Genomic DNA, 25,802 nt, shown 5'->3' on the forward strand with positions numbered 1-25,802 from the left:
GTATTGCACAGAGTAGAAAGCAGCTTGTAGACACCATCCTCTGAAAGATTAAGCAAGCTGTGTGAGAAAACTTACATCATCTCACACTGAATAATAATATATCCAGTCAATACTGGAGATAAAATGAAATGTACAGACAATGAGAAGGGCCTGAAAGATAGAAAAGTTAGCACTGGGGAGGTGCACTTACATTGTTCGCTGTGGACTGTAAGCTCTAATAATAAAATAACAAAAAACCCACAAAAGTTAGTACAGATTATCGATAGAAGGAGGCTTTGCTTTGGAGAAGTTTGAATTTTAGGTACCTGTGTAGATAGGTGATGAGCGGTAGACATTTCTGCCACAGTGATACGCTCAATTTGGGTGGTCATGCAGTATCAGCACTTTGGATTAAGAATCATGACACTGTAGTAGAAGAGATTTATGCCGAAGACATTAATTATATCCCTCTTTAATTATAAAATATATTATGACTTAATCCAAGAAACAGGTATAGTCTATGTATGTAAGTTTTTGTAAGAAAGTAAATTTTGATACCACTTAATTTGTTACTTTATTTGCCTGCCTAAAATAAACTCTACAGACAGTCTGATTTTCTGATGCAGATATCATTAAGTTGTAATGTGAGGTTTTGGTCTATTAGTGTATTGTCACATGAATTAGGATTAGTTCAAGTCTTTACATTCATACAGTCTGTCAGCGCCCCAAATTTTACACATCCATATTCTGTTTGTTTCAGGTTTCACAGAGTTTCATTTGTTATTGTTAAGGCTGAATTTTTCATGGTTCAGTGCATTAGAGCTTTTTTTCTTTTTTCTTTTTCTTGGCAATGTGTCCCATTAAAGTTATTTGTAGCTGGCTGCAAGGTTTTTTTCCATAAATAAAAATCTATTATTCTCATTGCTACCTTCTTTCTGATTGTATCAATGTTTCACAGGCAGTGATCTTTTTCCAGTCTTGATAACTAGCTGTTGTTGTGATAGATGCCGTTGTTCACAAATGGAGACTTGCTTTCATAAAATAATCTGGAATTTATAGACCATTCCTTCTTCTGCATTTGCTTTGCTGCTTTTTGAGCTGCTGCTTTGTATTTTTCATTTAATTTTCTTACAGTTTCTTATGTAGATAGTGTAGGAGACCTTTTTGTAATCAAGTATAGGTAATTAAATGAGAGCAAAGGAAGCAAGTATACAAACGTACTTGCGTGTTCCCTTTTTGTAAGTTTGGCATTAAAGCTTGGCTTCCTCTTACTGATAATCATTTTTCCGTTTTCGTACTGACAGGTGAACACAGTTTCAGCTGATGAATTATATACTGTCAAATATTAGAGGAATTAACTTTTTGTTTTTAGTAAGTGACCTACTGTTGAATTTATTTTTTCTAGAGCTTTTCCTCTGATACTGTTGTAGCATAAACATTTTATGCTGGATGGTACCACAGACTTTCTCAGCATTAGTGAGATTTTGCTGCCTGCTAGGTAATTTCTCTGGCAGTACTCTTCATGGCAGGACACTTCTATCCTAATCAACTCTTGGTGCAGCGGCACACCTTCTTTACGCTTCAGATGTTTGGGAGCTGAGTGCTTGAAGTATTTCGGTTTGACCTGCCCTTTGACATTCACCTTCAGATCACCAGTAATTGAAACCTGGCTGAAAACAGCATAACACAAATAGATATTTATGTACAGCGCTTGCAGTTGGATGTACTTGTAAATAAGCTGAGTGGAGGAAGGAACACAGTATTTCCTGAAACATGTAGAAGAAGCATGCAGACTTTAAAGGCGAATCGTCTTCTTGGGTACCCCACAAGGTTAAATTTGCATTTGGTCCCCCCCACAAAAACTTACTGCGGACTTACTCAGAAGGTTCCTGACACTCCTCTAACAATGCTAAGGATTACTTTATTTCTTTGGAAGTGCAGCTGTCATCTTCTGGACCTTGATGTCCACTTAAATCCCTGATTCAGGGAGTATTTAATGCTCTTTCTGCTGCTCATGGCACAATGTAGATGGTGTGAGGTATCTCCATTCACTTAGCATTTTCTTTTATAACAGGTATAACAACTACTCTGACACAAGCAACTGAATGAGGTAAATGCAGGGAGCTCATTATTATAATTTATGTGACACCAGATACCACCTAATTGGCACCAGACAATATACTAGTTAAGTTGGGGGTGAAAGTCTGGGAATACTACAATGCAATCAATAATAATAATAATGATGATGACGTAACCTTCATATATTGCAGTGCATCCATCTGCAATACGCTGCATCAGCAGCGTACCTCAGTAAGATGTTTTTATTGTGATTTACAAAAATACCAGGCATGCTTTTTTTAATCAGTACAGTTACTGTTCTTAAGTCGTGCAGTAACAATTTAGCCTATCTTCATACTTGAAAATGTTCAGCTCTAATATTTGTTATTTGAGCACAATATTATGTCTGTAAATGAGAGCTGAATATTAAACAGATCTCAGCATGGTGTGCTGCTTATCCTTTTACTAGAACGTGATCGTTTCCTGAATTATCCTCTTGTTTTGAGGCACAGTCTGAAGCAGTCTCCGCAGGCACAGCTACCTCTGACTGAATACTGAGGGCATATGACACACGGGGCACGTCCTTGCTTTGACACGTAAGCTGTGAAAGTATGAGTAACGATTGTATTCATTGGGTGCTTTTAATTGGCAGGCCTTACACTGTGAAGGTTTGTCTCTAAGAAATTGTATTAATTTATTAATTTGTGGGGGAAATGTATTTTTTTTCAGAGAAGTGTACCATCTGAAGCAGCAGAGTTAGCAATGTGAAGTTCAGTATGCAAGAAGAATTTATGTAGTTGAATAAATGAAGTATGTTGTTCAATTACAATGGCTGTTGTTTCAAAGTATTTCAGTACGTGAACATGTAGAGATACCCTTTATTTTTTTAATGCATTTGATGCTAACTTCTCAGTGACATCAGTGGGTGCCAAGGGCTACCAGAATCTTGCAGGTTTAGACTCGATAAGTTGTTTCCAGTTAAATGAAAGAGCTCCATCTAGTTTATGCTCTGTCACTGAGAGTTTATTTCACCTAGTAAATTGTGAAGTCATGTTTACTTGTCTGTTTTTTTCATCTTGTTTAATTTACTGACTGTGCATGGAAGCAGGAGGAACATTTGTGTCATGTTTGTCATGCATTGTATGGGTTAGTACTCCAGATTGCCTTACCCAGGTGGTACGTGCCTGCTCTGTGGGTTCAGAGTGTTCTCAGGTGTGGTGTGATAACAGTTAAATGACCAATGAAAACGTTTAGTGTATGTGAGAAATTAATCATGTACGGTGTCAGTTCAGAAGCTGTGCTACAGCAATTAATAGCAAAGAAATTTGTGGTGTTTAGATTCAAAGTCAGAGATGAAGTGCTTTATTATATCTGTGTTATTCCTGAAAAGTCAACATAGGATGTATTTAGCACTTCAGAGAAGACTCTTGGACACCTTCTAGGTTTCTAGCTATGCTGGCTAATCCTGTAAATATAGATTGAGGTAAGTACAGAATAGCCTTTTAAAGTAGAGCTGGTAGTACACCAGAGATAGACATCTTATGCCAAATGACCAAATGTCCCTTGATTTTTATCCCCCTCCCCCCCCGGAGACACGTATCATATTTCCATCTTTCTTCTAAAACAAGCTTAGTTTAGTTTGCATTTCAGGTCATCTCCCTGTGTGCTGTGTATGATATGGCAATTGGTCAATCCATGATTAAGTTACGGCCAAAGCTGACAGGCATTAAGATGCTGTAACTGCATATGTCTGTGCTTGTGTTTCAAACTTGCTGCAACTGAATTTAAAAACCTTAACATAAAACCTCAGTGGAAGAGTTAAAGTTTATAAAAGAACTTTAGGCTTATCTTGCAGATTTTTTTTAAAGAATTTTTTATATTTTGAACTTCTGAAATTTAAAATTACTTTTTAAAAAAAATTAACAATAAAGTAAACACAGAAGAGGGCTAAGCTGACAAATTTTCTCATGCAAGTGGCATAGGCTTTGAGGTCTCATGGAGAATTATGGTGGTTCAGTTGGCAAGTGATGACTAGCTCAAGAACTATACCTCTGGGCAGAAGACTGCATACTTCTTAAGGGAGTATAAAAATAATCTGAACTGTTAACATATGTAGAACTGATTCAGTTGTTCTTATTGTTAAAGTTGACTGAAAATATTGGGAAGTACAAATTATAGAAAAAGTGATGAAGTTTCCTTTCCTGTTTTTTTTTCCCCTCCAGATTTAAAAAGTGTTTTACAAACTTGGAAGTGCTAACTATTTTAAAGATGGAGTTTGCTTTTTATACTTTATTTTAAATCTGCTGTTATAGTTGTTTTAAACATACATATGAACTACCTGGACACTTTGCAGTAAGGATTGAGCTTTTTAATTTACTTCTAACATATGATGGTAAATTATTGACTCTAAGAGTTGTCATCCATAGCAACTTTTTCTAAACTTGTTAATTTCTTAGTATTTTCAGAACTAACCTTAACATGCAATTGTTGTGACACATGATAATTTTAAGGGTTAAATCACCATATTTCAATTGTAGCATATTTTTTACATTCCGAACAGTTGTGTTTTCCAGAGTTAATATTTTGGGAAATTTGTGATGCTTATTGTGGTTGCATCATAGTAAATATTATAATTTAATGTTCACATACTTTATTTTAAAAAGTACAGTTATTGCAGAGAGAGAAAGCTGAGTTTTGCTGTACATCTCTGTGGGCTTCAGAAAGTCTGGGAAACTTTTCTTTTAGCAAAGAATACTGTATTAAAAAATTATGTCTTAATTCGTGTGATTTGAGTGAAAACTGCTAGCTTGTTATGTGTTTCATTTGTGTATTTTTTAAATATGGAAAAAGAAAATGAGAATAGCATCCCTAACAGAGGGCAAAATGTACAGAAGAGCTCCTTTCTAATTAATTGATATTTAAACATGCTTAAACTGCATGTTATTTGCCTTCAAAAGATCTTACTCTGGCTTAATTGTTTCAGACGTATTGCAGGATAGTGCTTATTTTTCTAATAATTTTTTTTTTTGTCAACATACTAAGTTAGATTTGCAATGTAGAAACGAAATACTTGGATTTCCCTGAGCAAGTATATTTGCTATATGTTTCTGTATTTATTTTTTTAATTATTCTGCCTGTAGAGGCTGACATTTTGCATTGTGACTTTTTTTCCCCTTTATTATAGAGAGAATTGCTAAACCAGCAGAACTCTGTGTGTTTGTCTTAATCTCTACAACTGAATTAGTGCCTACTTTATCATTATTTGATTTTGGAAATCTCTTTTACTTTCAGAGAGTTGTATTGGTTTTGCTGGCAAGGTTTTGGTAGCGGGGGGGGTTACAGGGGTGGCTTCTGTAAGAAGTTGCTGGAAGTTTCCCCTGTGTTCGAGAGAGAGCCAATACCAGCCGGCTCTAAGACGGACCCGCCGCTGGCCAAGGCCGAGCCAATCAGTGATAGTGGTAACGCCTCTGTGATAACATTTTTAAGAAGGAAAAAAAGTTGGGATAGGCAGATTCGGTAGCCGGAGAGAGGAGTGAGAACATGCAAGGGAAACAACTCTGCGGACACCAAGGTCAGTGAAGAAGGAGGGGGAGGAGATGCTCCAGGCGCCGGAGCAGAGATTCCCCTGCGGCCCGTGGTGAAGACCATGGTGAGGCAGGCTGTCCCCCTGCAGTCCATGGAGGTCCACGGTGGAGCAGATCTCCACCTGCAGCCCGTGGAGGACCCCACGCCGGAGCAGGTGGATGCCCAAAGGAGGCTGTGACCCCGTGGGAACCCTGCGCTGGAGCAGGTTCCTGGCAGGACCTGCGGATCTGTGGAGAGAGGAGCCCACGGAGCAGGTTTTCTGGCAGGACTTGTGACCCCGTGGGGGACCCACGCTGGAGCAGTGTGCTCCTGAAGGACTGCACACCGTGGAAAGGACCCATGCTGGAGCAGTTCGTGAAGAACTGCAGCCCGTGGGAAGGGCCCATGTTGGAGAAGTTCGTGGAGGACTGTCTCCCGTGGGTGGGACCCCACGTTGGAGCAGGGAAGAGTGTGATGAGTCCTGTCCCTGAGGAGGATGAAGCGGCAGAAAACAACGTGTGATGAACTGACCGTAAACCCCATCCCCGTCCCCCTGTGCCGCTGGGGGGGGGTTGGTAGAGAAGCCGGGAGTGAAGTTGAGCCCGGGAAGAAGGGAGGGGTGGAGGGAAGGTGTTCTGAGATTCGTTTTTTTTTCTCATTACCCTACTCTGGTTGATTTGTAATAAAGCAAGTTAATTTTCCCCAAGTTGAGTCTGTTTTGCCCGTGACGGTAAGTGATGAGTGATATCTCTCCTGTCCTTATCTCGACCCACAAGCTCTTTGTTATATTTTCTCTCCCCTGTCCAGCTGAGGAGGGGGAGTGATAGAATGGCTTTGGTGGGCACCTGGCAACCAGCCAGGGTCAACCCATCACAAGAGTGTAAAAGTAAATAATGTACCTTTATATTTAGTTTTACATCATATATTTCTCTATCAATATCCTCGTATTTCCTTTTTTGTTATTACAGCATTTAAGTGTTACTGACAGCTGTGTCCAGGATATTTTGATGTTTCCTTAACATTCATACCAAATACAATTTCTGCTGTCTTTTTCTTCTTGCAGTCAGTGGTTCTCTGATTTACATTCCCTCTCAATTAATGAAAAGGCCCTATACAAATGCTGCTTATGTTTTCTGCAAAAAATGATGTCTCTGAGCAATCCCATTATGGTACTGCTTGGGGTTTTTTTGTTTGTGGTTTTTCTTGGTTTGGTTTTTGTTTGTTTGTTTGTTTGTTTTTTGTTTTTTGTTGTTGTTGGGTTTTTTTGTGTGTTTCTTTACATGTCAGGTCTGTGTTGGTAAGTCACCAGCCAGTTTGTGTGTGAAACCTGGTGCTCTGTTCCTCTTGGAACAGGGCTTTGGCATGCCCCTCCTAGTATCCCTTCTGCTGGAGTTGCAGGGTAGTGCTCGTGTCACAAATACAGATTTGCTTGGTTTTAATGCATGAAATTTGGTGGATAATGACAGCGTGTCCCTCCCTCCTCTATGTCTTGAAGCTGTCCTAATTTAAAATTTGTTGCAGTAGTTGAACAAAATTTTACAGGACTTCTTGCATTCAAATTCATTGCTATTTGTTAATGACCTCTCTGTTGACATTATTAATTGTGCTTACTGAAGTCTTTACTGCTTATGCCTAAAACACTTGAATGGATGAAGTGAATTACCAAAAAAATAGTGCTCATTGAGGACAATTACTTGATATTAAGTTGTCAAGATCTGTCACAAGAGCTGGAGACTTAGTGTATCTCTGCTACTACGATTTGATATGATTTAACGGTTTGCTTTCCAAATCTATGTAAAATAGGTCAGTCTGTCTTGCTTCACCCAGATTGGTGTGATGTTAGCTTTAAGAAGCTGACCAGAGTTGTATGCCAAGTGTCTCTGTGCTGTAAGGGTACGTGCTACACCTGAGACATCTTCCATAGGAGAAGGTTAGGATTTTCCTGCCCGGCTTGTCCCATTATCCCCATGCACTTTTATACACGGTGGTCAAGAGTCATCTTCTTGAGTGTGTTAAATAAGCTTTTACATTTTCTGACTTCCATGCACACTGTGCTCTTCAGGCTTTATGGCGCTTTTTAGAGGTCAGCTTGGTTGCCGTTAATTAGCTTCAGAGTTCCAGGCTTATGCTTTGCCAGAGTGTGACGCTTGCGGTCTATATGTATAAACCTTTGGTATCCTGCCCGAGTTTTTAAGAACATTTTAATTAAGTGCAGCAGGAGGGTAGTAGGAGTTGAATTGTTTGGTAACAGTTTACTTAAAAAAACCACCCAGAAAACAAACGCCTTCCCAACCCACCCCCCAAAACAACCAACCACCCCTCCCAAACCCCAGCTTCCACAGTTCATCAATAAATTAGTCTTTGATATATTCCTTTAGCCATCATTGCTTTTATAAGCACTGAAGTATCCCAAAGGATTGGAATTGTTACTCTTTGTCATTTTATTCATATTATTGTCACACTTAGGAGGTTGTGTGTGCAATCAGGAGCCGATTGTTCAGTGCATTGTGCAAACAGGCTGCCGAAGCTGACTCTCTGGTAATGAACACAGTCAGTGGCAGGAGAAACAGCACTCAAGATCCCAGTTCAATCCTTGATAGTAATGGTTACTGGAACAAGCAGGATATGTAAGTAATTTTGTGACTTGAGCTGCCAACCTGGTGGGAAGATGCCTAGGTTGTGGTCATCGCTCCCACCACAGTTCGTGTTTTACGCCGGGGCTGTTGATGCTTTCCACGTGAAGCAATCCTCACAGCAGGGAGGCCGTGTCTTCCTGGACCAACGTGAACACCCGGGATCGCCGCCGCCTGCCCTTACACACCCACTGCTCCCATCTGCACCTTCTGCTCTCACCTCACTCATTCAGAGGGTCTCTCTGTCCTGTTTAAGGAGCCACGTATAGAGCACCTCCACAGTGGGCAGGCTGAAGCCAGAGCTATCTTCAGGAAAGTAAAGTTGCGGTTTCATTAGACAGAATTTCTTGGCAGCAGCAGAGGCAGCTGGCCATCCTCGCTGTCGCACTGTGCCACCCCGTCTCCCTTATGCTGGCACAGCCATCTGTGTAGAATTTAGTTTTCCCGCTTTGAGGATGACTGTGGTGATCTATGTTTAGTTTAAATCTCTAAAAAGAGTAGCACCCAATGCTTGATTGGAAAGAGTAGAGCTGGAAGTGCATTTTCCACAGAGCCTGGTCACTGCCTGTTGATTAAATGTGACTGCAAATCTTCCTGTTGCCCTTTGGCTGATTTAGGAAGGAGAAGCTTCTGGATTGTGGTCAGCTTGAACAGGGAACATTAGGACTCCTCACAGAAGAGAAAGGTGAAAGGAGGAGTGCTGAGGCAATCTGAGGCTGGTGGAGTCGAGCACCGAAAAGGAAGGGTTTTACAGTGTGTTTTTTCTTGAACCCTATTCTGTCTCTTGTCCAGTAGACTCTGATGTCAAACTGGTATCAGAGGGACTATGATTTAGTGACGTGGAAAGATAACCTAATTACACTGATGGTATTATGAGAGAGAACAGATACCATAATAGATCTGTAAGAGTTACATTACAAAAACAGGTAACTTCTTGATCCTTGCTGTAGTATTTTGATGCCTAATACTCTTCTGTAGATTAAACTTTTTGTATTCTGTAAATGCTGGTTATTCAACTCAAAACTTACTGTGCGGACTACTGTTTTTATGGGGTGGAAGGACAGTTAAGAATTGCCCCTTTCAGTTGTTAGGAGTGTTCTCAAACATAATGTGGTTAATTAGGATTGCAGAGATAGCACAACCCTAATTACTTGTGTGACGTTTGAAGTTTGAGTCCCTAAGAGGGATTGGTTATTATAATATCCTTGGATATCAAATTGGAGCTAGTTAAAATAATAGCAAAAGAGCCTCATCTCCAAGAACATTTTACAGTTTATTTCTCTTCTAATCTTGAAAAATTATCTTTAGCTAATATTATAAAATTGAATCTGTGCTGCTTTTCTGCCTCTTGACAAAAGCTTAGTGTTCTTAGCAGCCATAGAAATTATGCTGCAGAAAACGAGGATAAATGCACTAGAAGAATTGTTGGAATTACAGGATTACAGTAGGCAGTAGCTGGCTGTTCTTATTATCTCCAAATTACGTATGTTATTGCCTGAATTACCTCTGTGTGTGTGTGTCTGTGGGATACTGCCTGACACTGGACATTTTAGCATACCTGAAGATCTTCAGGTATTTCCAGTATAAATAATTTATGCACCCCCCAACACTCTCATATGTATTCTATAAAACAAGTACTATATTACTTAACGTTAACCAAAATGCAGCAGAAGTAGTACTATAAATGGTAGTGTTTGGAGCAAATATTATAAAAGTGTGCTATGTAAAAAAAGCAGCTTAAGTAAACTGGAGCTTGATGCAGGTAGTAGTATTTTATCTCCAGAAGTGTCATTAGGGCTCAGTGGTGTAGAAGTTCAGACCTACAGCCTGCTGCTCTATCCGAAGGTTAAAAAAATCAAATGGTGAGGAGAGGAGGAGCCAACAGATGGTACACCTGGACCTGCATGTTCAGGGTATCCTCAGGTTAATGAATAAGCAGCCTGAGAAGGAGATTAGCCTGGCTGGGAAAATAATAACTGGTCATTAGTTATCGGAAGTTCCTGTAGCATCATATTGCGGTGGGAGTGCGTGGTGGCAGGAATGCTGGCACTCTGTCAGGGTGGCTGTCACGTGTCAAACTGTGTACCTGGTGCACTAGGTATCATTAAAGCAGTTAACAGGTAGGATTTAAGGCAATGCTAGAGGTTCAGGTTGTCCATATTTTGAATAATGTTGTAACGTGGTTTATTGCCTGATAATTACAGGTTATGGCATTAATATTTCCTGTTCTCCCCAATAAATCGGCAGCTTGATTTTTCTAATGGAACTGCCTGTGGTAGTCCATCAAAGACGTGGTTGGATGCAGTAGCCTAATTCAATATTATAAACAGTTTGAATCTAAAATCTTAATGGATCTAAATAAAGGAGGTATTTTTTAAAGATCACATCAGATGATGTATTATTTTGCTTCTGTAAAGCAAATACATTGAACTATGTTAATTTTCATACTAAAGCAACTGTTCTGCTTTCCTTTGTTTCAGATCACCAGAAACTGGAAAGAGAAGCTAGAATCTGTCGCCTCTTGAAGCATCCCAATATTGGTAGGAATATTTAAGTGCTTTATACAGTAGATATCGGTTTAGAAAACTGAGGGGAAAATACCAAATAACAAATACAAATACCAGCTCAGAGAAGTCAAGTGGAAATATCTCCCTGCAAGACTAGTTCTTTATAATGTGGTGCTCCTTTCTAATTCTACTCTGGGGTGTAATATCCCAATAGATCACCTAAAGCAACTTGTACTGTTCTCATCTTCTTTGAGCTATTGCTCTGCCATCAATGAGCTATCTATGCCAGGTGTTTGGGGTTTTTTTGAGCAGTGTGTAGGAGGAGTTATTTCCAGTACTGCTCATGACTTTTTGAGACCTGCAGGATTTCATCTAACAGCATATGTTGCAAAATGACACAGACCAGTGTCGATAGAGTTAGTGTTCTTTTTACTGAGGTGCTTATTTTATCCTCTTTTATTTTGTGTTTGAGAGTCTGTTCTTCTGTAGAAAAGATAGGTAGATGCAGAAAGATCTACTCCTTTTATTTCCAGAACTGTATGTTTTCTACTCAAGTGCTCATGGAAAGCAAAAAAAAAAAAAGATACTTGGGGGGGGGGGTGGGTGTGGGGGTGGGTGGGTGTGTCCGTTTCCTTGCTTTAGAAACAGTAGAAACAGATAAGTACCTTGATCTTTAAGGAGTTGTATCTGGGTTTTTCAGACACTGAATTATATGCCAAGGGTCGGTCTCATAAGAGTATTTGCTGTACCCAAGACTTTTGCAGAAGGGTGGGATTTTCCTGTCCGTCTTGTTCCTCTACCCCCATGTAGTTCGTTTTTCTCCTTTTCATTTTTAACCAACAAATAGTGGTCTTTGTGACATTTTTAGACTAATATAATTGTTTCATGCTTGGGAAAGAACCAGCTCCTTCCTTTTAATAATAATCATAAATTGAAAACAAATGTACCACAGTTCAAAATGAAATGTCGAATCTCTGAAAAAGCTCTCTTATGCAGTCTCAAAAGCTTAGAGGTTTCACATGCAAATTTCGTTAAAGAGTAGCGTTATCTGTGTTATTTTATCCGAGCCAAAAGTTTTGCATTGTAAAGTGATGCAAGACACACTTGTTGCAGGGAGGAGGTGCAGCTCTTCTGCAGTTACGGAGAGCAGTGGTTACACATATGGTGCTGGTCTGACTCTAGAGTAATTTACCTGTGCCTTGCTGTAACTAGAGTATATTTGTGAGTTTGAACAAGCCAGGGAAGATGAATAAAAAACAATAGTAAACTGATGAAGAGCCGAAGTGCGCAGAAGAACTCAGTTGAAACAAATGCCTAGATTGATTTCATGCGATTGCATGTCTTCAGTTTGTTGAGTAGCTTGGACCAATATTAGGATGTAGTCCAGATCCTCTGTAGCAGACCAGCTATTCCATATACAATGTTTATATTTGTGAACATATGACTTGAAATGCGAACAGGAGATGACAACTTTGGTGACAGGCAGGTAGGGTTCTGTAAGTCAGCACAAGTTCCACGCATCATTACCTGCACCAAGGTGCACAACTCAGTCGAAGGATTATAGACAAATTCTTCTACTCCTGTTTCAGAAAAGATGCCATGTTCTAGGTCTGTCTAAGAGAAGATTTTCATGACTCGGAATTAACATGCCAGGGTTTGGCAGCAGGTGTTATATTCTGTCATTGTCATTCCGTTTCTACTGTCAGCTGTTTTGCCAGCCCTGCCCGTGTATCTGCCTGAAAAAAACCTCTTCCAATTAGTGTGGTTACAATAGTTCCTTGTTTGCATAACTGCTTGAGTGAAGGCCACTTTGTATCTGGTTTCTCTCTTGGAGGAAGATCATAAATGTGGTCTGAAATTGAGAAACCGTTTTTGTAAACTTAGAAAGGTAACTCTTTTCGAAAGTAATAATTTAAAGCCTCTGAAGTCTGTCACGTAAGCTACTGGGCTGAAGAGGTTCACGTTTGCATGCTGAGCTGGCTGTCAGTCTCTGCCTCGGCCAGGTGCCTACCCTCTCCTTCGCCCTGGGGCTGCCCACTGGAGGCTGCTGGGCTGCAGCCCGGCCCTGGCAGTGGTTTGCTCTCACCCCTTCTCCGGCAGTCATGCCCTCAGCCAGCTAAACGTCAACCCTAAAAATCATTCTAGGTGCATGCTGCCGGTATCCAACCGAATCTCTTATTCTTGGGTCACTAACACATCTCCTTTTTAAAAAAGTCATCTTTAGTGGGTAATAATACTACATCACATGAAAGCACTAATAGCGAAAAAGGAAGTATACCAGGGTAAGGTAACTCAGCTGTAACAGCAGAGATTATAGTGTGTTTTATATGTCTCAAAATGATAAAGATTAACCCTTGTAAACAGGTTTTACTTGCACTATGTGTATGACAAAGAGTATGCATGTTTAAAAAATATTAGCAAATCCATGAATATAAAATTCATGCTTTTCTCTTCATCTATATTTTCTCCTGAATTTACTGCCATGGAATAATTTCTAATGGCCCAGAAAATAAAAGATTTTTTGAAAAGGAACTTGTCATGTTAACAATAAGCATGTATAATTTAAGAAAATTAAGAAAAAATTGTAAAAAATTTTCAAATGTGATCTCTATAGGAAAGCAGAGATGTAGTTAAATTGATTGGGCAGTTTCTAAAGATGATCTCAGTGGCTTGCTTTATTTTCCTCCAATGTAGCGTTTTTTACCTGTCTTTTTGAATTACAGATTTGTTGCAGGATGGCAGATTTCTGAAGTTAGAATTCAGTAGTCCTTTCACTTTTCTTTCAGGTTTATTCTTCCTTATTCTTCCTAGTTAGATTGATTAAATATCCCTTCTAAAAGTGACTTAGTGTAAAGGTGTCAGTTTTAGGTTAACTCTGTGTGGTGGGTTGACCGTGGCTGGATGCCAGGTGCCCACCAAAGCTGTTCTATCACTCCCCCTCCTCAGCTGAACAGGGGAGAGAAAATATAACAAAGAGCTCGTGGGTCGAGATAAGGACAGGAGAGATCACTCACCAATTACTGTCATGGGCAAAACAGACTCAGCTTGGGGAAAATTAACTCAATTTATTACCAATCAACCAGAGTAGGATAATGAGAAATAAAACCAAATCTCAGAACACCTTCCCTCCACCCCTCCCTTCTTCCCAGGCACAACTTCACTCCCGGATTCTCTACCAACCCCCCCCCCAGCGGCGCAGGGGGACGGGGAATGGGGGTTACGGTCAGTTCATCACACGTTATTTTCTGCCGCTTCATCGTCCTCAGGGACAGGACTCATCACACTCTTCCCCTGCTCCAGCGTGGGGTCCCTCCCACGGGAGACAGTCCTCCACAAACTTCTCCAACACGAATCCTTCCCACGGGCTGCAGTTCTTCATGAACTTCTCCAGCATGGGTCCCTTCCACAGGCTGCAGTCCTTCAGGAGCACCCTGCTCCAGCGTGGGTCCCCCACGGGGTCACAAGTCCTGCCAGAAAATCTGCTCCTGCGTGGGCTCCTCTCTCCACAGATCTGCAGGTCCTGCCAGGAGCCTCCTTCGGGTGGGGTCCTCCCCGGGCTGCAGGTGGAGATGTGCTCCCCCGTGGACCTCCATGGGCTGCAGGGGGACAGCCTGCCTCACCATGGTCTTCATCACCATGGGCTGCAGGGGAACGTCTGCTCCGGTGCCTGGAGCATCTCCTGCCCCTCCTTCTTCACTGACCTTGGTGTCTGCAGGGTTGTTTCTCTTACGTGTTCTCACTCCTCTCTCCGGCTGCCGTTTCTGTCCCCTGCAACTTTTTTTCCTTCTTAAAAATGTTATCACAGAGGCGCTACCACTATCGCTGATTGGCTCGGCCTTGTCCGGCAGCGGGTCCGTCTTAGAGCCGGCTGGTATTGGCTCTGTCGGACACAGGGGAAGCTTCCAGCAGCTTCTTACAGAAGACACCCCTGTAACCCCCCCTGCTACCAAAACCTTGCCACACAAAGCCAATACACTCTATTTCTAAAATAATGCATACGTAATAGTACTCAGTTTTAGAGTGTTGTATGGTCTCTTCGGTTAATTATCTTTCAAGTCTTAAGACTGTAGCAGATACTTTAGGGTGAAAAAACCTTTTTAGTCACCTTTTTCATACTTCCCCTCCAGTCAGAGTAAGGCAACACAGCTGTGGTGAATCACATTTTTAGATTTCAGCCTGTGAGTAAACACATTGTAGTTTTCACATGAGCGAGATCTTTCTTCTTTAGAGAAACAGAGTTTAAAAAAAATTCTAAAGCACTGGAAATATTTTCCCATTATCTTTCCAGAGAAAATAGAGAATTATCGAAAACTCTTACAGATTGCTGGTTTTGTATTTCCAAGGTAGGTGACCAATTAGTACCTAACTAGAAAAATATTTAGTTATTTCAGCAGGATAAGAAAGAATTCAGGACTAAACTTCTTAACAATCGACATACCTATTTTTAGCTTCCCAACAATACTATTTTTATATCCATTTCATATCTTGATTTGATGGTGGTTTTATTAAATGTGGGCCATTATGCAGTTAGGAAATCTTAGGATGACATTTAAAAAAGGCTTTCGATTTTAGTATATATTAATATGCACTAAACCTCAGAAGTTCCTCTGGTATTGGGAGAGGAGTCTTAAAATTGGACATGAGTGTTTTAATTTTGTTTTAAATGTAGAATTTGAACAAAAGATTTGGAACAGCACAGCATATGGGGAAAAATTGAAAGCTAAATCATAATGCTTTCTTTCAAAAGGATAAAACTCTGAAATTTGGAAATTACGGTGACACACATGAAAATGCTTTCATTGCAGTTCTTGATTTGAATCTCCCCAGGTAGTCACTGTAAAATGTTAAACAAACAAAAAAAAAAAACCTGAGAGGAAACAAACATTTTCTGTTGCCTTTTTGGAAGTATTTATGACATCGGAATATTATTTCAGGAATCAACATACCTACCAAACGTTCACAAATAAAGTATTTTAAGTGTGTACTGAGGGAGCTTAATTCTTATTAGGCATTTCTACTGAAAGAATGATTTTGTACTAGGGTAAGATACCAAGTTCTGAATTCATGTATGAAAATTTAAATTGCTGATGATTATTCTCACTAGACATGTGTCAGGAAGGGAAGCTAACTAAATCAAAATCCAGCTATCTGGCAGTTCCAAATCCTTACAAATTGAAGAAATCCCTGTTAATTCATTTTGATATACAGATGTTGTGTAGCTTGATAGGGGTACATGTATTTATGCATAGCTAAGCCTATAGGAGCATACGGTCATTTGAAAAATGCTTTTTAGATGCAGCAATTATTTTTTTGTTTGTTTTTTGTTTTTTTAAGAAACAGATCTTGCCCATTGCATTTGATACCCTTTTAACGAAGTCATGAATGTAGGTACTAGTGTAAACGGCCTTCTGTAAGGCATTTGTTCTACCGCTGTGTTATGTGCTAATTTTTTTATTATGTAAAATCAGCATATTCCTTATTAGGGATATTAAGAAAACAGATAACCACAATAAAAATGTAAGATGGTAGTTCTCATATGATGGGATTATCTGTGGCGGAGTTCTAAAGAAGTCTCATTCAATATTTTTATCAACAGATTTAAAAAAAGAAATTGAAGTGGTATCAGTTTGATATGGTGCGACTAAGGAGCTCTACAGCCAATAGATGTGAGCCTACATATCTAAGAACAAAAAATGTATGTCAGTGTTAAGAGGAGTGCCTGCATCTTGGAAAGGAATGACTTTGAAAAGCCTGTGATGACAGGAAATAACTACTTGAACACAAATCTCATCGGCATGCTGTAACACCCAGGGGCAATACTATTCTCCGATGCATGGAAGTAACAATCAGAAACAGGAAAATAGTATTTATTTTGTACCTGCCCACAGAAGTCAATTCTAGAGTATTGTGCTGAGCTTTGACATCCACATGTCAATAAGTATGATCTAGGTAAAGGGGGTGATTTGAGGAGGTCTACCAAGATAACCAGAAAATGTTATTTGTCAAACAAAAGGCAAAAAGAAACATGACTATGGTGATGAAGTTAAACACAGGCATTAGTTTTTTGGCAGTAAAATTAGGAGAATAACTTAGTGGTATGCTGTTTTCTGACTCGAAGTGTGGATTTTTTTTTTTTAAGCTTTATGCTAAGTACCGTCTATTACTGAAGATGTATATAGTCCTGGAATTCAGAACTATGCACAGGCCATTATTTTTGGAAAGCTGAGTATTGTTGAAGAAAGACTGAAAGGTAATGATTCTGTTTCTGTAGTGCTTAGGAAGCTGGACAGTCCTTACTGGTTACGTTTATATCCAACACAGAAGTGACACAGAAGTCTTCCCTGAAGACTGGTTTTCACTTCACATACAAGTATAACTCCAGGATATCTCTGAAAGCCGTCGAGACACTGCTTTGCATATAACTAATTCAGTTAGCTTTTCTTCATCTCTTTATTTTATTCATTTTTTAATTTGAAGAAATCCATGATTTCTTCTTCTCTATCCAGCGATGTAGTCATGATGCCTAATGAATGGTGTAGGAAAAAAGCCTAAAGGGAAAGTGGATTAGAAAGAGTATTTCCTGTTCTCCTTTTTCAAATCTCCATTTCCCACTTAAGTAACGTATATATGAAGGTTTGTTTAAAAAATACAGGATTTCCTCATCCTTTTCACCTACAACTTATTCCTTAGCAATACTCATTGCTTATGTTGTGACTTCTGCCTCTTCTCACCTCAGTTCTTTGTATCAAAGTAATCGCAGTAGAAAGCGAGCCCCACTGAATTTTGTGTGAGAATTAAAATGATGCAAAATCCATTAGCTGAACTTTGAGGCCTTGAGAAAAAACTTTGTGGGGGTTCGGAGTCCTTTCTTCCTGATCAGTCTTTGGCAATACTGGTATTTTGTCTTTTTCCAGCATTTCTTGAGTAAACTGGCCTGCTGCTTCTGTTATATTGTGGTAGGAAATTTCTAGGCAAATGTAGCTCAAGTTCCTTTAGTAACAGAGCTCCAGCAGTTTGTGCTGGGCTGCAGTAGTTTGAACATTAGTCTGATTTTCAGCATTGCTGTATTTCTCAGGTTCTTACCATGATGAGATGACTGTAACAACATCAGTGCTGTATAGGTTTTCTTTTTTACTTATTACAGCTTGCTAACATAATAGAGTTTAAAATGAAAGATGTAAATGTAGGTTAAGCCTTACTGTTTGGAGATCCTAGTGCTTTTTCTTTGTAAGATTACACGTCGAGTTATGTTAAAAGCTTACCTCCTTTACTGAACAAATACCCACGAAGGATTTGTCATCTTGTGTAACTATTAATTTTACAGCTGTTACGTGTACTAATGCTTCCAATTTTTAATTAGAATTTTGGAAAGAAAATTTACCAAGAAATCCACTTTCATTGTCCCATTTTCTGGCCTTTATCTTCTTTTGGTAAACTTTGATTTCTTGGTCCTCTTTTAACTTTAGGTAAAGTTGTATTTTAGCACTGTGACTTCTAGTGTAGCAATCCACGTATTTTTGGTAGTATAACACTGTTGCACCATCTTATTATTACTTTTGATGTTGATTTAGAGCCCACTTGGGTAATTTTTGTTTATAAGGTCCCAAAAGATGATAAAAACTGCATTAGCCTGATGATGCAAGTCCTGACCGAGTCTGGAAAACCGCTGATTCAAACCTGGTAAAAATGTGGCATTTTTCCCAGGTTGAGTTTGCTCTTGCAGGTTTTGTGCTGAGTTTGGGTAGTATTTTTCTAAATCAGTGTTACACTGTCTCTCTCTGTAGCTACTGGAATGGCTTTTGCTGTCTTTACATTCCCACTTGTCAAAAGCTACACACAGCAGAATGGTATGTGCAGTGCAGTAGGATCATGTAAATAACCAGAATCTCCTTGTTTTCACATGGCAGCGCTAACATGTCTGGCTTCATTACAGCACATCGCTCCCTGCCTGCTGTCGCCTCCTTCCCTTTGCTTTATGGACACTGTACAAGATATGGCAAGCAGACAGGATCCATTAGCCAACTACATCAGGCTCAAGTCTGACTCTGATGAATCTTCATCCTTCCCGAAAGGCCACAGCAGATTTTACTGACATGTGGCAGCCCTTCAGGTGATAAATGAAGTCCTTTTGGCAACAGGACAGGTTGTCCCTGAATGGCTTTGTAAGTCAGGATATTTAGAGGTAAGTAGGACTGCCGAGCAGAAACGGTGCCATGTCAGCTCTAATAGGCCTGAGCCAGCTGTGTGCAGATCCGCTTGCGTAGCCTAGGCTGGAGTGGAGCTGTGGCATTGCCGACTAGCATGAGTTGCCGTGCTTTGGAGGGTAGAAAAGTCTGTCTTCTATGGAGAGCTATAGCTGTACCAGCATATGGGAATGTGGAGCAGAATCTTTCCAAGGAAGGATAGCTTTGCATCAGGTCAGGAGGCAGGCTAGATGCAGGACAGTCTGGGACACCAGCAAAAAAGCCAAATCACTAAACTGATTTCATGAATGTGTTGGTGTCTGTTTGCAGTCTGCTCTGGTTTCCATACTTTGAGCTGGGAACTTCTCATGAATTGCTGAGGAAATTGATAGCACCCAGACTTGGCACTGCTCCTCATGAAACTCTTCGTGCTTGTGTTCAGCTTACTTAATCAGGAGTGTACTCTTTTGCCTGAAGTAAAGGAGGAAAAGCCTGCATTTTGGGCTTTTCTCATCTCTCCCCGCAGTAGCGCAAAACACGAGCATAGAAGTTGTTCAATCCTTCATGTGGGGGAGAAATATTCTGAAATGAATGAAATGAATTCTCTAATGAAACTTCATATTGTCTTGTCCTTTTTGGACAGAGGGTAATTAAAGATATGTGGGTTTTCTCTGTCCTTTATGCAAGGCAATGTGTCCTTTATGTTTTATATTCACCAAGTTTGTGCATGGGACTTCACATAAATTCACACAAATATACAGCAAATGTGGATTTAGTAAATCCTTTCTGAATTTCATTTGACTTAGTGTGGCAAAGTCAGGAGTAGCTCAGCTGGCATTAGTTGAGTTACTATATAAACCAAATATGGAATAAAAGTCAGGCCCGTTCAGGTTTGGTGCATCTTTCCTAATGCAGTGAAAGTCAAATCCTCCACTGTATGAATTTACGCTCAATAAACATGGTCCTCAGGAATATATTAACTGTATCTATGGATATAAATATATATATATATATAGTTTTTTATGTATACATGCACACACACACACACAAAAGCTTTTGTTTACCTCAGTGAAACCAGAAATCTGTGGGACTGATCCATGTAGAGGATCTCACTTACTTTAATTATTTTTATTGCTTAGATGAGCTGATCATTTCAACAATTTTAAATCTCATCCATTCTGTTGAATTAATTAAATTTGTAATTTCCATGATGAATAAGATGAACCATAGTCCTTGAGAGAATTAAAATAAAACATCAAGAAACCAAATAAACTGGTGATATAACATGATTTCATACTTAATGTAAAAGCCAATTTAATGAGTATTATAAAATAACAGATTCAGTGTTTAAATTCAGCTGTGGCTACAGCGTGTAGCTGAATAGTCAAGTGCAACAACAGCATACAGAAGCTGGTTTTGTAGTAGCTATTTGTAAAATTAAATGTACTGTAATGAAACTGAACCAGGCAAAACACACAAGGAGGGCCTCATGGTTTTTGTTGCAAATGGCTTTTCTGCAGTCCTTCTCTTCTCAGTAGTTTTTGTTATTACTATGCATTTGATTTTTTTATTGGTGAAGTTGTGAATGCAGGGTTGATGTTTAAGATAAAGAGACTGAAAGTTTTCACTTCTGATGTTGTAAGCATTTGGTGGGGGAAGGGCTTTCTGTAGAGCTCTTGGCAGCCCTAACAGCAAGTGAAATATAAAAAAAACCCAAACCATAGTTAAAATACTGTAAGTTGTTTAGTGCTAATCGGTGTGTCAGCCATTTTCAACATGTAACATATTAAGTGTCAGATAATGTGGTCTGTCTGAGTGTGAAGGCAGCTTTATTAGGTGCTAAAGCTTTTGTCTGTGTTTCATTTACAGCATAATCCTTTTATTCCGGTAAAGGTGGCATTGAATCTTTAGGTTTTACTCTTCTGGGTTACTGTGGAGCATAAAAATGTCTTTTACTATAGACAGTGGCACTACTCTTTGCCACACTAGGTTAATTCTCTTTCCTTTTAATGGAGGACAAGATTATTCTAGCTCAAGTGAAGCATTGCTGGTTGTAATATCCCTGATAACTGTAGCAACATCCATAATATACCAAGGAAATGAGGTTTCACTAAGATTTGCCACAAATTTTGTCATTTTTTGCCTCAGAAAGTATATGCATAATTTGCACCAAAATAGGTAATGATAAAGTATAAATCAAGTGTGAACCAGACCTTGAAGGATTTTCCTTGCCTTCTTATAGCTGGTTTTGTACATTTACTTAAATGCATGAAAATTCTTTTCATAGTGTGTCCAGATTCTTCTAAACATTCTTTCTTTCCATAAAGTCAGTTATGCTTGTGTAGCCAGTCATTTTAAATGTAAAGTAGAGTAATCCACAGAAACGGGAAGTGGAATTTAAACATCTCTCTTGAGGAACCTGCTGCAGGGGATGAGTGCTAGGATGGCTGCCACACTTCCCATTTGTATTTTGATCTCTTGTTCTGTTTTACTTTCTATATATGCTTTGTGGAAAGAAGCGTTTCATAATTGCATTGCTGACTTCAAGAACCATATAAATAAGCTAGATTAAAATGAATTGCTCTCTTTTTGCACACAGAGGATGAATCTTTGAGAACTTACTTTTTTTGTTTGTTTGTTTGAAAGCTTTGTTTATTATGAATCTGCAACCACGTGTTATGCATACGGATAGACATCATGGCTCCCAGCTAAACCACAAATATGTAATTTTCCTCTGGACCCTTTCCTCCAAAAACATAGATCTCTACTACTTAAGCTAAAGTAAGCTTTTTCTTTCAGTAAAGCTAGCACAGACATTTTTAGAGCATTTTTAGGGGATATTGTATGTTCTGTTCCCTTTGCTTTGTACAGACAGTGTAGATGATTTAATAAGTGAATTCTGCACTGGTTCTTGGATCAATACCCAAATGCTGGAAAAAAATATTGTCAGCCTCTTATTTGAGGTGGGGGGGATACGGGACCAAACCCAAACAGAAAAAATGTTTACAGTATGTTCCGTAGTGTGGATGGGTGTCACTGTCTGGATGGCATTAGTGCAGCTCCTGTATGGGTGGTAAAATTGTTGTTGGGTAGTTTCCATTATAAACCTAGCTCCAGCCTTGGCATTTGTGGCTGTGGGCTGAACTCGCTCTGTGGGACACTTTTGTCTCGGCTTGTTCCCTTTGCCCAAGAGAAAACAGAGAATTATCATTTGGGCACCATTTGTTTCCCAAGCAGCCTAAATCTGCCCGTTTGAAGTGTTTGGCATCCTAACCCAAGGAGGGTGGGCTGTCTCCCTTACCAGCAGGGAGGCTGGTGGGAGGAATCGGTACGTGCCTGCTTCTGGAAAAGGTCTCTCTGAGGAGAAAGTGTTTGGCTGTTGGGACCACCTCGGAGCTCAGTTCCAGCCTTACCCCTCCTCTCTTCTGTCTCAACTTCAGTTACCTGTGACATGCAGAAAAGGATAAATTCAGACATGGGGGCAGAGAGCGGGAAAGGAGGAAGGGTGGCATGACCCACTGGTGGGGAGGAGGAAGCACTTGAGTGAGGGAACGGGGGAAGGCTGGAGATCGGAGCTAGGAGCGGCAAGAGGCGAAAAAAAGGTCTCCTGACTTTGGATCATGGATCATGTTTTGACTTAAGCGTTCATAAATCGGGAGTGGCGCTTCGGGATCTCACTGGGGAGCTTAGGGATGTCTTTGCTCCTCTTGCAAAGACGATACAAACCCAGGAAGCTTATGAGGAGAGGCGATGCTCAGGGCTACTCCCATCTGCCCGGACATCTTGCTTTACTTACATACCCTGCCCCCTGAAAAACACCGTCATAAATCATGCAATCATGCTGGTTGGAAGGGATCTCTGGAGGCTATCCAGTCCCAACACCCTGCTCAAGCCATGTCCAGTAAAATTAGGTTACTCAGAGCCTGTGCTGCTGAGTTTGGAGAATCTCCAGGGAAGGAGGTTGCACAGCCACTCTGGGCCCCACTCCAGTGTTTGACCACCTTCCTGTCAACAAAACTAAATAAATAAATAAATAAAAGTGTCTTTATGCCTAACTGGGATTTTCCATACTCCAACATGTGTCTGTTGCCTCTTGTCTTGCCATTTGCACCCTGGAGAAGGCCGCCTCTGCCATTTTGACAGCCTCTCCTCTGGTAGCTGATGGCAGGAGCGACATGTGTTCCAGCCTTCCCTTCTTAGAGCCGGCCCAGCCCCTCCTCATGTGCCACCTGTAGACCCCTACGCATCACGGTGGCTGTCTGCTGGAGAACGCCTGAGAGAAATAATAGCTAGCAACAAACTAAGCTGTCCTAAGTACTAAGACTGGGCTGAAATAAAAAGTTAATGCCACAGGTTATTTCAAAGGCACAAGGTACGATGTAATTCAGGGTATGGTCTGTTTTCGTGCTCATAATTTTAGATCTGAGCATTGCATTAGTCTGGTCTTAGGATGCTTTCCCAGCCAAGATGCTGCAGAAGAAAATAGTTTAGGGCAAGGAGCAAGGCATTCGCAGTATGTCGTTCTCTAAAATCTTTCCTGCTGATCAGGAAACAGGGTACTGGAATGAAAAGTGCATGTTCTTGAATACAGCTGCATCCCTGTTAGGATGTTTTTGTTCTTTTCTTAAAAATACATCCGCTTTCATGTTTAAATATTGTGACATAAATTCTTAATGAAAGTGTAATTTGACTAAAAACTGTAAACAGGGCCTGACTTTCTGGAATGCAGTTTTTAATTGGTTGCAAGGCGTGCATTTGGAAGTACATTTTATAGGCTGAATTTGTCTACTGTCATGTCACGTGCAGAAATCCCTATTTCCTCTTGCTTTTTGCCTCTTATACATCTTTTGCATCTCTACCAATGGAATGCCCATTCAGTAAGAGATTTTATAATATCTTGGTTATAATATATTGAGAACAGCACGTCGAAAATCTGGTTACTTTCTAAAAATTTGAAATTTCACATAGAAGATAAAGAACAAAGCACAGTGAAACTGTGTACTGCTGTGACGCTAGGAGGCTGGCTGAACATCAGTCCATGGCTCTTTATTTAGCAACATAGACCTAGGGTGTGTTCTCTGTCTATGCAAATGCACCTTGTGAGTAGTGGCAGTACAAATTAACCCTGTGTCGTGTTCCGGAAAAGTCATGAGAGAGGAAAAACCATAGTACAGTTTCTTTCCTTGCTCAGATTGTGTAACTGCGGTGATACTAGTGATGACTGCAACTGCCTGCTAGAGACTGCTGGCCAGTACATCTCTCAAAAATCACCAAAAACGTCTAGATTTTGAAGAGCTTCTTGTCTACATCTGTGTTTTCCTAAGAGGAGTTCTCTTGTAAACTACTTACCACAGCAAAATGATTTTTTTTTTTCTCCCCCCCTCCGCCCCGGCCCCAGCCACAGGTCTGTCCTCACCGGGAGTCAGGACTGCCTGCTAAGCTTAGCGTGTCCGTAGCTCTGCTGGGATGTTACCCTTTACTGTCCCCCTGCGTGGCAGCGGTGTGCCAGTGGCTGGTGCCAGTCTGGCTGATCTTCCCCTTGAGCTCGAGGGTGAGGGGACAGAATCGATCAGTTCCAGGTTGACAGCTGTCCCCTTAACTATTCCCTGTCTTGTAGCAAATGTTTCAGGTGTCCTTTAGGATTTCCTCGCTCCTCCAAGTGTTTGCTTTTAGAGTCACAAATTCACTTTTCATCGTGACGGGAGGCTGTTGTGTTGCTCTGCTCCTGGAAGTACCTGTCAAAGCCACAGCATACCAAGGGATGCTAGCTGGACTGGTCTCTCGGCTTTTCATGTGCTGCAACCTAGCACAGAGTGAATGCTTCTGTCCTGCAAATACCGCTAACCTCCATCGCTGGCAATGGGTAAATATCTTGTAATTGCTCAGTTCAGTCTTTTTTTTGCAGATTTCTGCACCGAAGACCTTATTACTCCCACAAAACTGCTGATCCAGGATTTTTTCCAGTAGATAGGGGTTTAATGATACCTCTCTCCTCCCAGTCACCTTCCAAATTTGGAAGTTCTTTTTTTAGTGGCTTCACCAGAGTGTTAGTATTCTCATGGACTGCCCATAGGAATGTGCTTCTAATTTTAGTTTGTCCTCTAGATGTCTGTCTCCTTTAAATACATCCAACTTCTCATTACAGCCACGCTGGGCCAAGCATGGCACTCTGCTACTGATACTTGTATATTGAAGATGTTCTGGTATTGTTTTGTAATCAAATCCACAGCTTCTGCTCTTGTGCTGCACGGCAGTGAATAGCACTCATGTATCAGCAGTTGTATCATCAAAGTAGTGCTTTTTGATTAATTTATTTGTTGTGCATTTATTTATCAGGTGACCTTGAGGGTTATTTAATTGTATTCCATCAATTTTTACTTGGTCTAATATTGATGGTGTTATTGCTAGGATTATGTTGAATTTGGCTATGCAGCATTACTGGGAAAGAATTGGTTGATGATCTAAAGTCATAATTAAAGCTAAATGGCTTGCAGCTATCTTCTGTAGCATATACATTTTGGGAGTTACTGGATGTGCTAAATAAGAGGAATATTTAGAGAGATGCTTCAACTGCAACTAGTAGTCTAGCTTTGTGAATACAGACAGACTGGCTTTCCAGCGCTCTGTTGCAGCTTCTCTTCCATCCAAGTTTATGTGGGTTTTCACTGAGCTAATTACAATCTTACAAATGGTCCCATGGGACAGGACAAACTTGCTAATTTCCATTTATTGTAAGACTGTGATTAAAAGACAATGGCAGTTTCTCATCATAAGCCTCAAGTTTGTCATCTATTAAGCTAATATGCATTCCCTGCTTTTTGTAAAACAAACCCTTTCAATCATTTAGGATCATCATTCACTTGTAAACTTGCACGTTA

General features: G+C 40.2%; 1 protein-coding gene across 33 annotated transcripts in view; it reads left to right on the top strand.

Annotated features, from left to right (window-relative positions):
• The window catches only part of CAMK2D (calcium/calmodulin dependent protein kinase II delta), a 166,217-nt gene that overhangs the window by 55,702 nt on the left and 84,713 nt on the right, over positions 1-25,802 (top strand). For all 33 annotated transcript variants that reach the window (XM_030009396.2, XM_030009304.2, XM_030009892.2 and 30 more), the window contains one exon: positions 10,715-10,774. In XM_030009396.2, coding sequence (XP_029865256.1) covers positions 10,715-10,774 — 60 coding nt within the window. The remainder of the gene's footprint in view (positions 1-10,714; positions 10,775-25,802) is intronic.

The sequence above is a fragment of the Aquila chrysaetos genome, chromosome 1 (genome assembly GCF_900496995.4).
Source record: "Aquila chrysaetos chrysaetos chromosome 1, bAquChr1.4, whole genome shotgun sequence".
NCBI classification, from domain to species: domain Eukaryota; kingdom Metazoa; phylum Chordata; class Aves; order Accipitriformes; family Accipitridae; genus Aquila; species Aquila chrysaetos.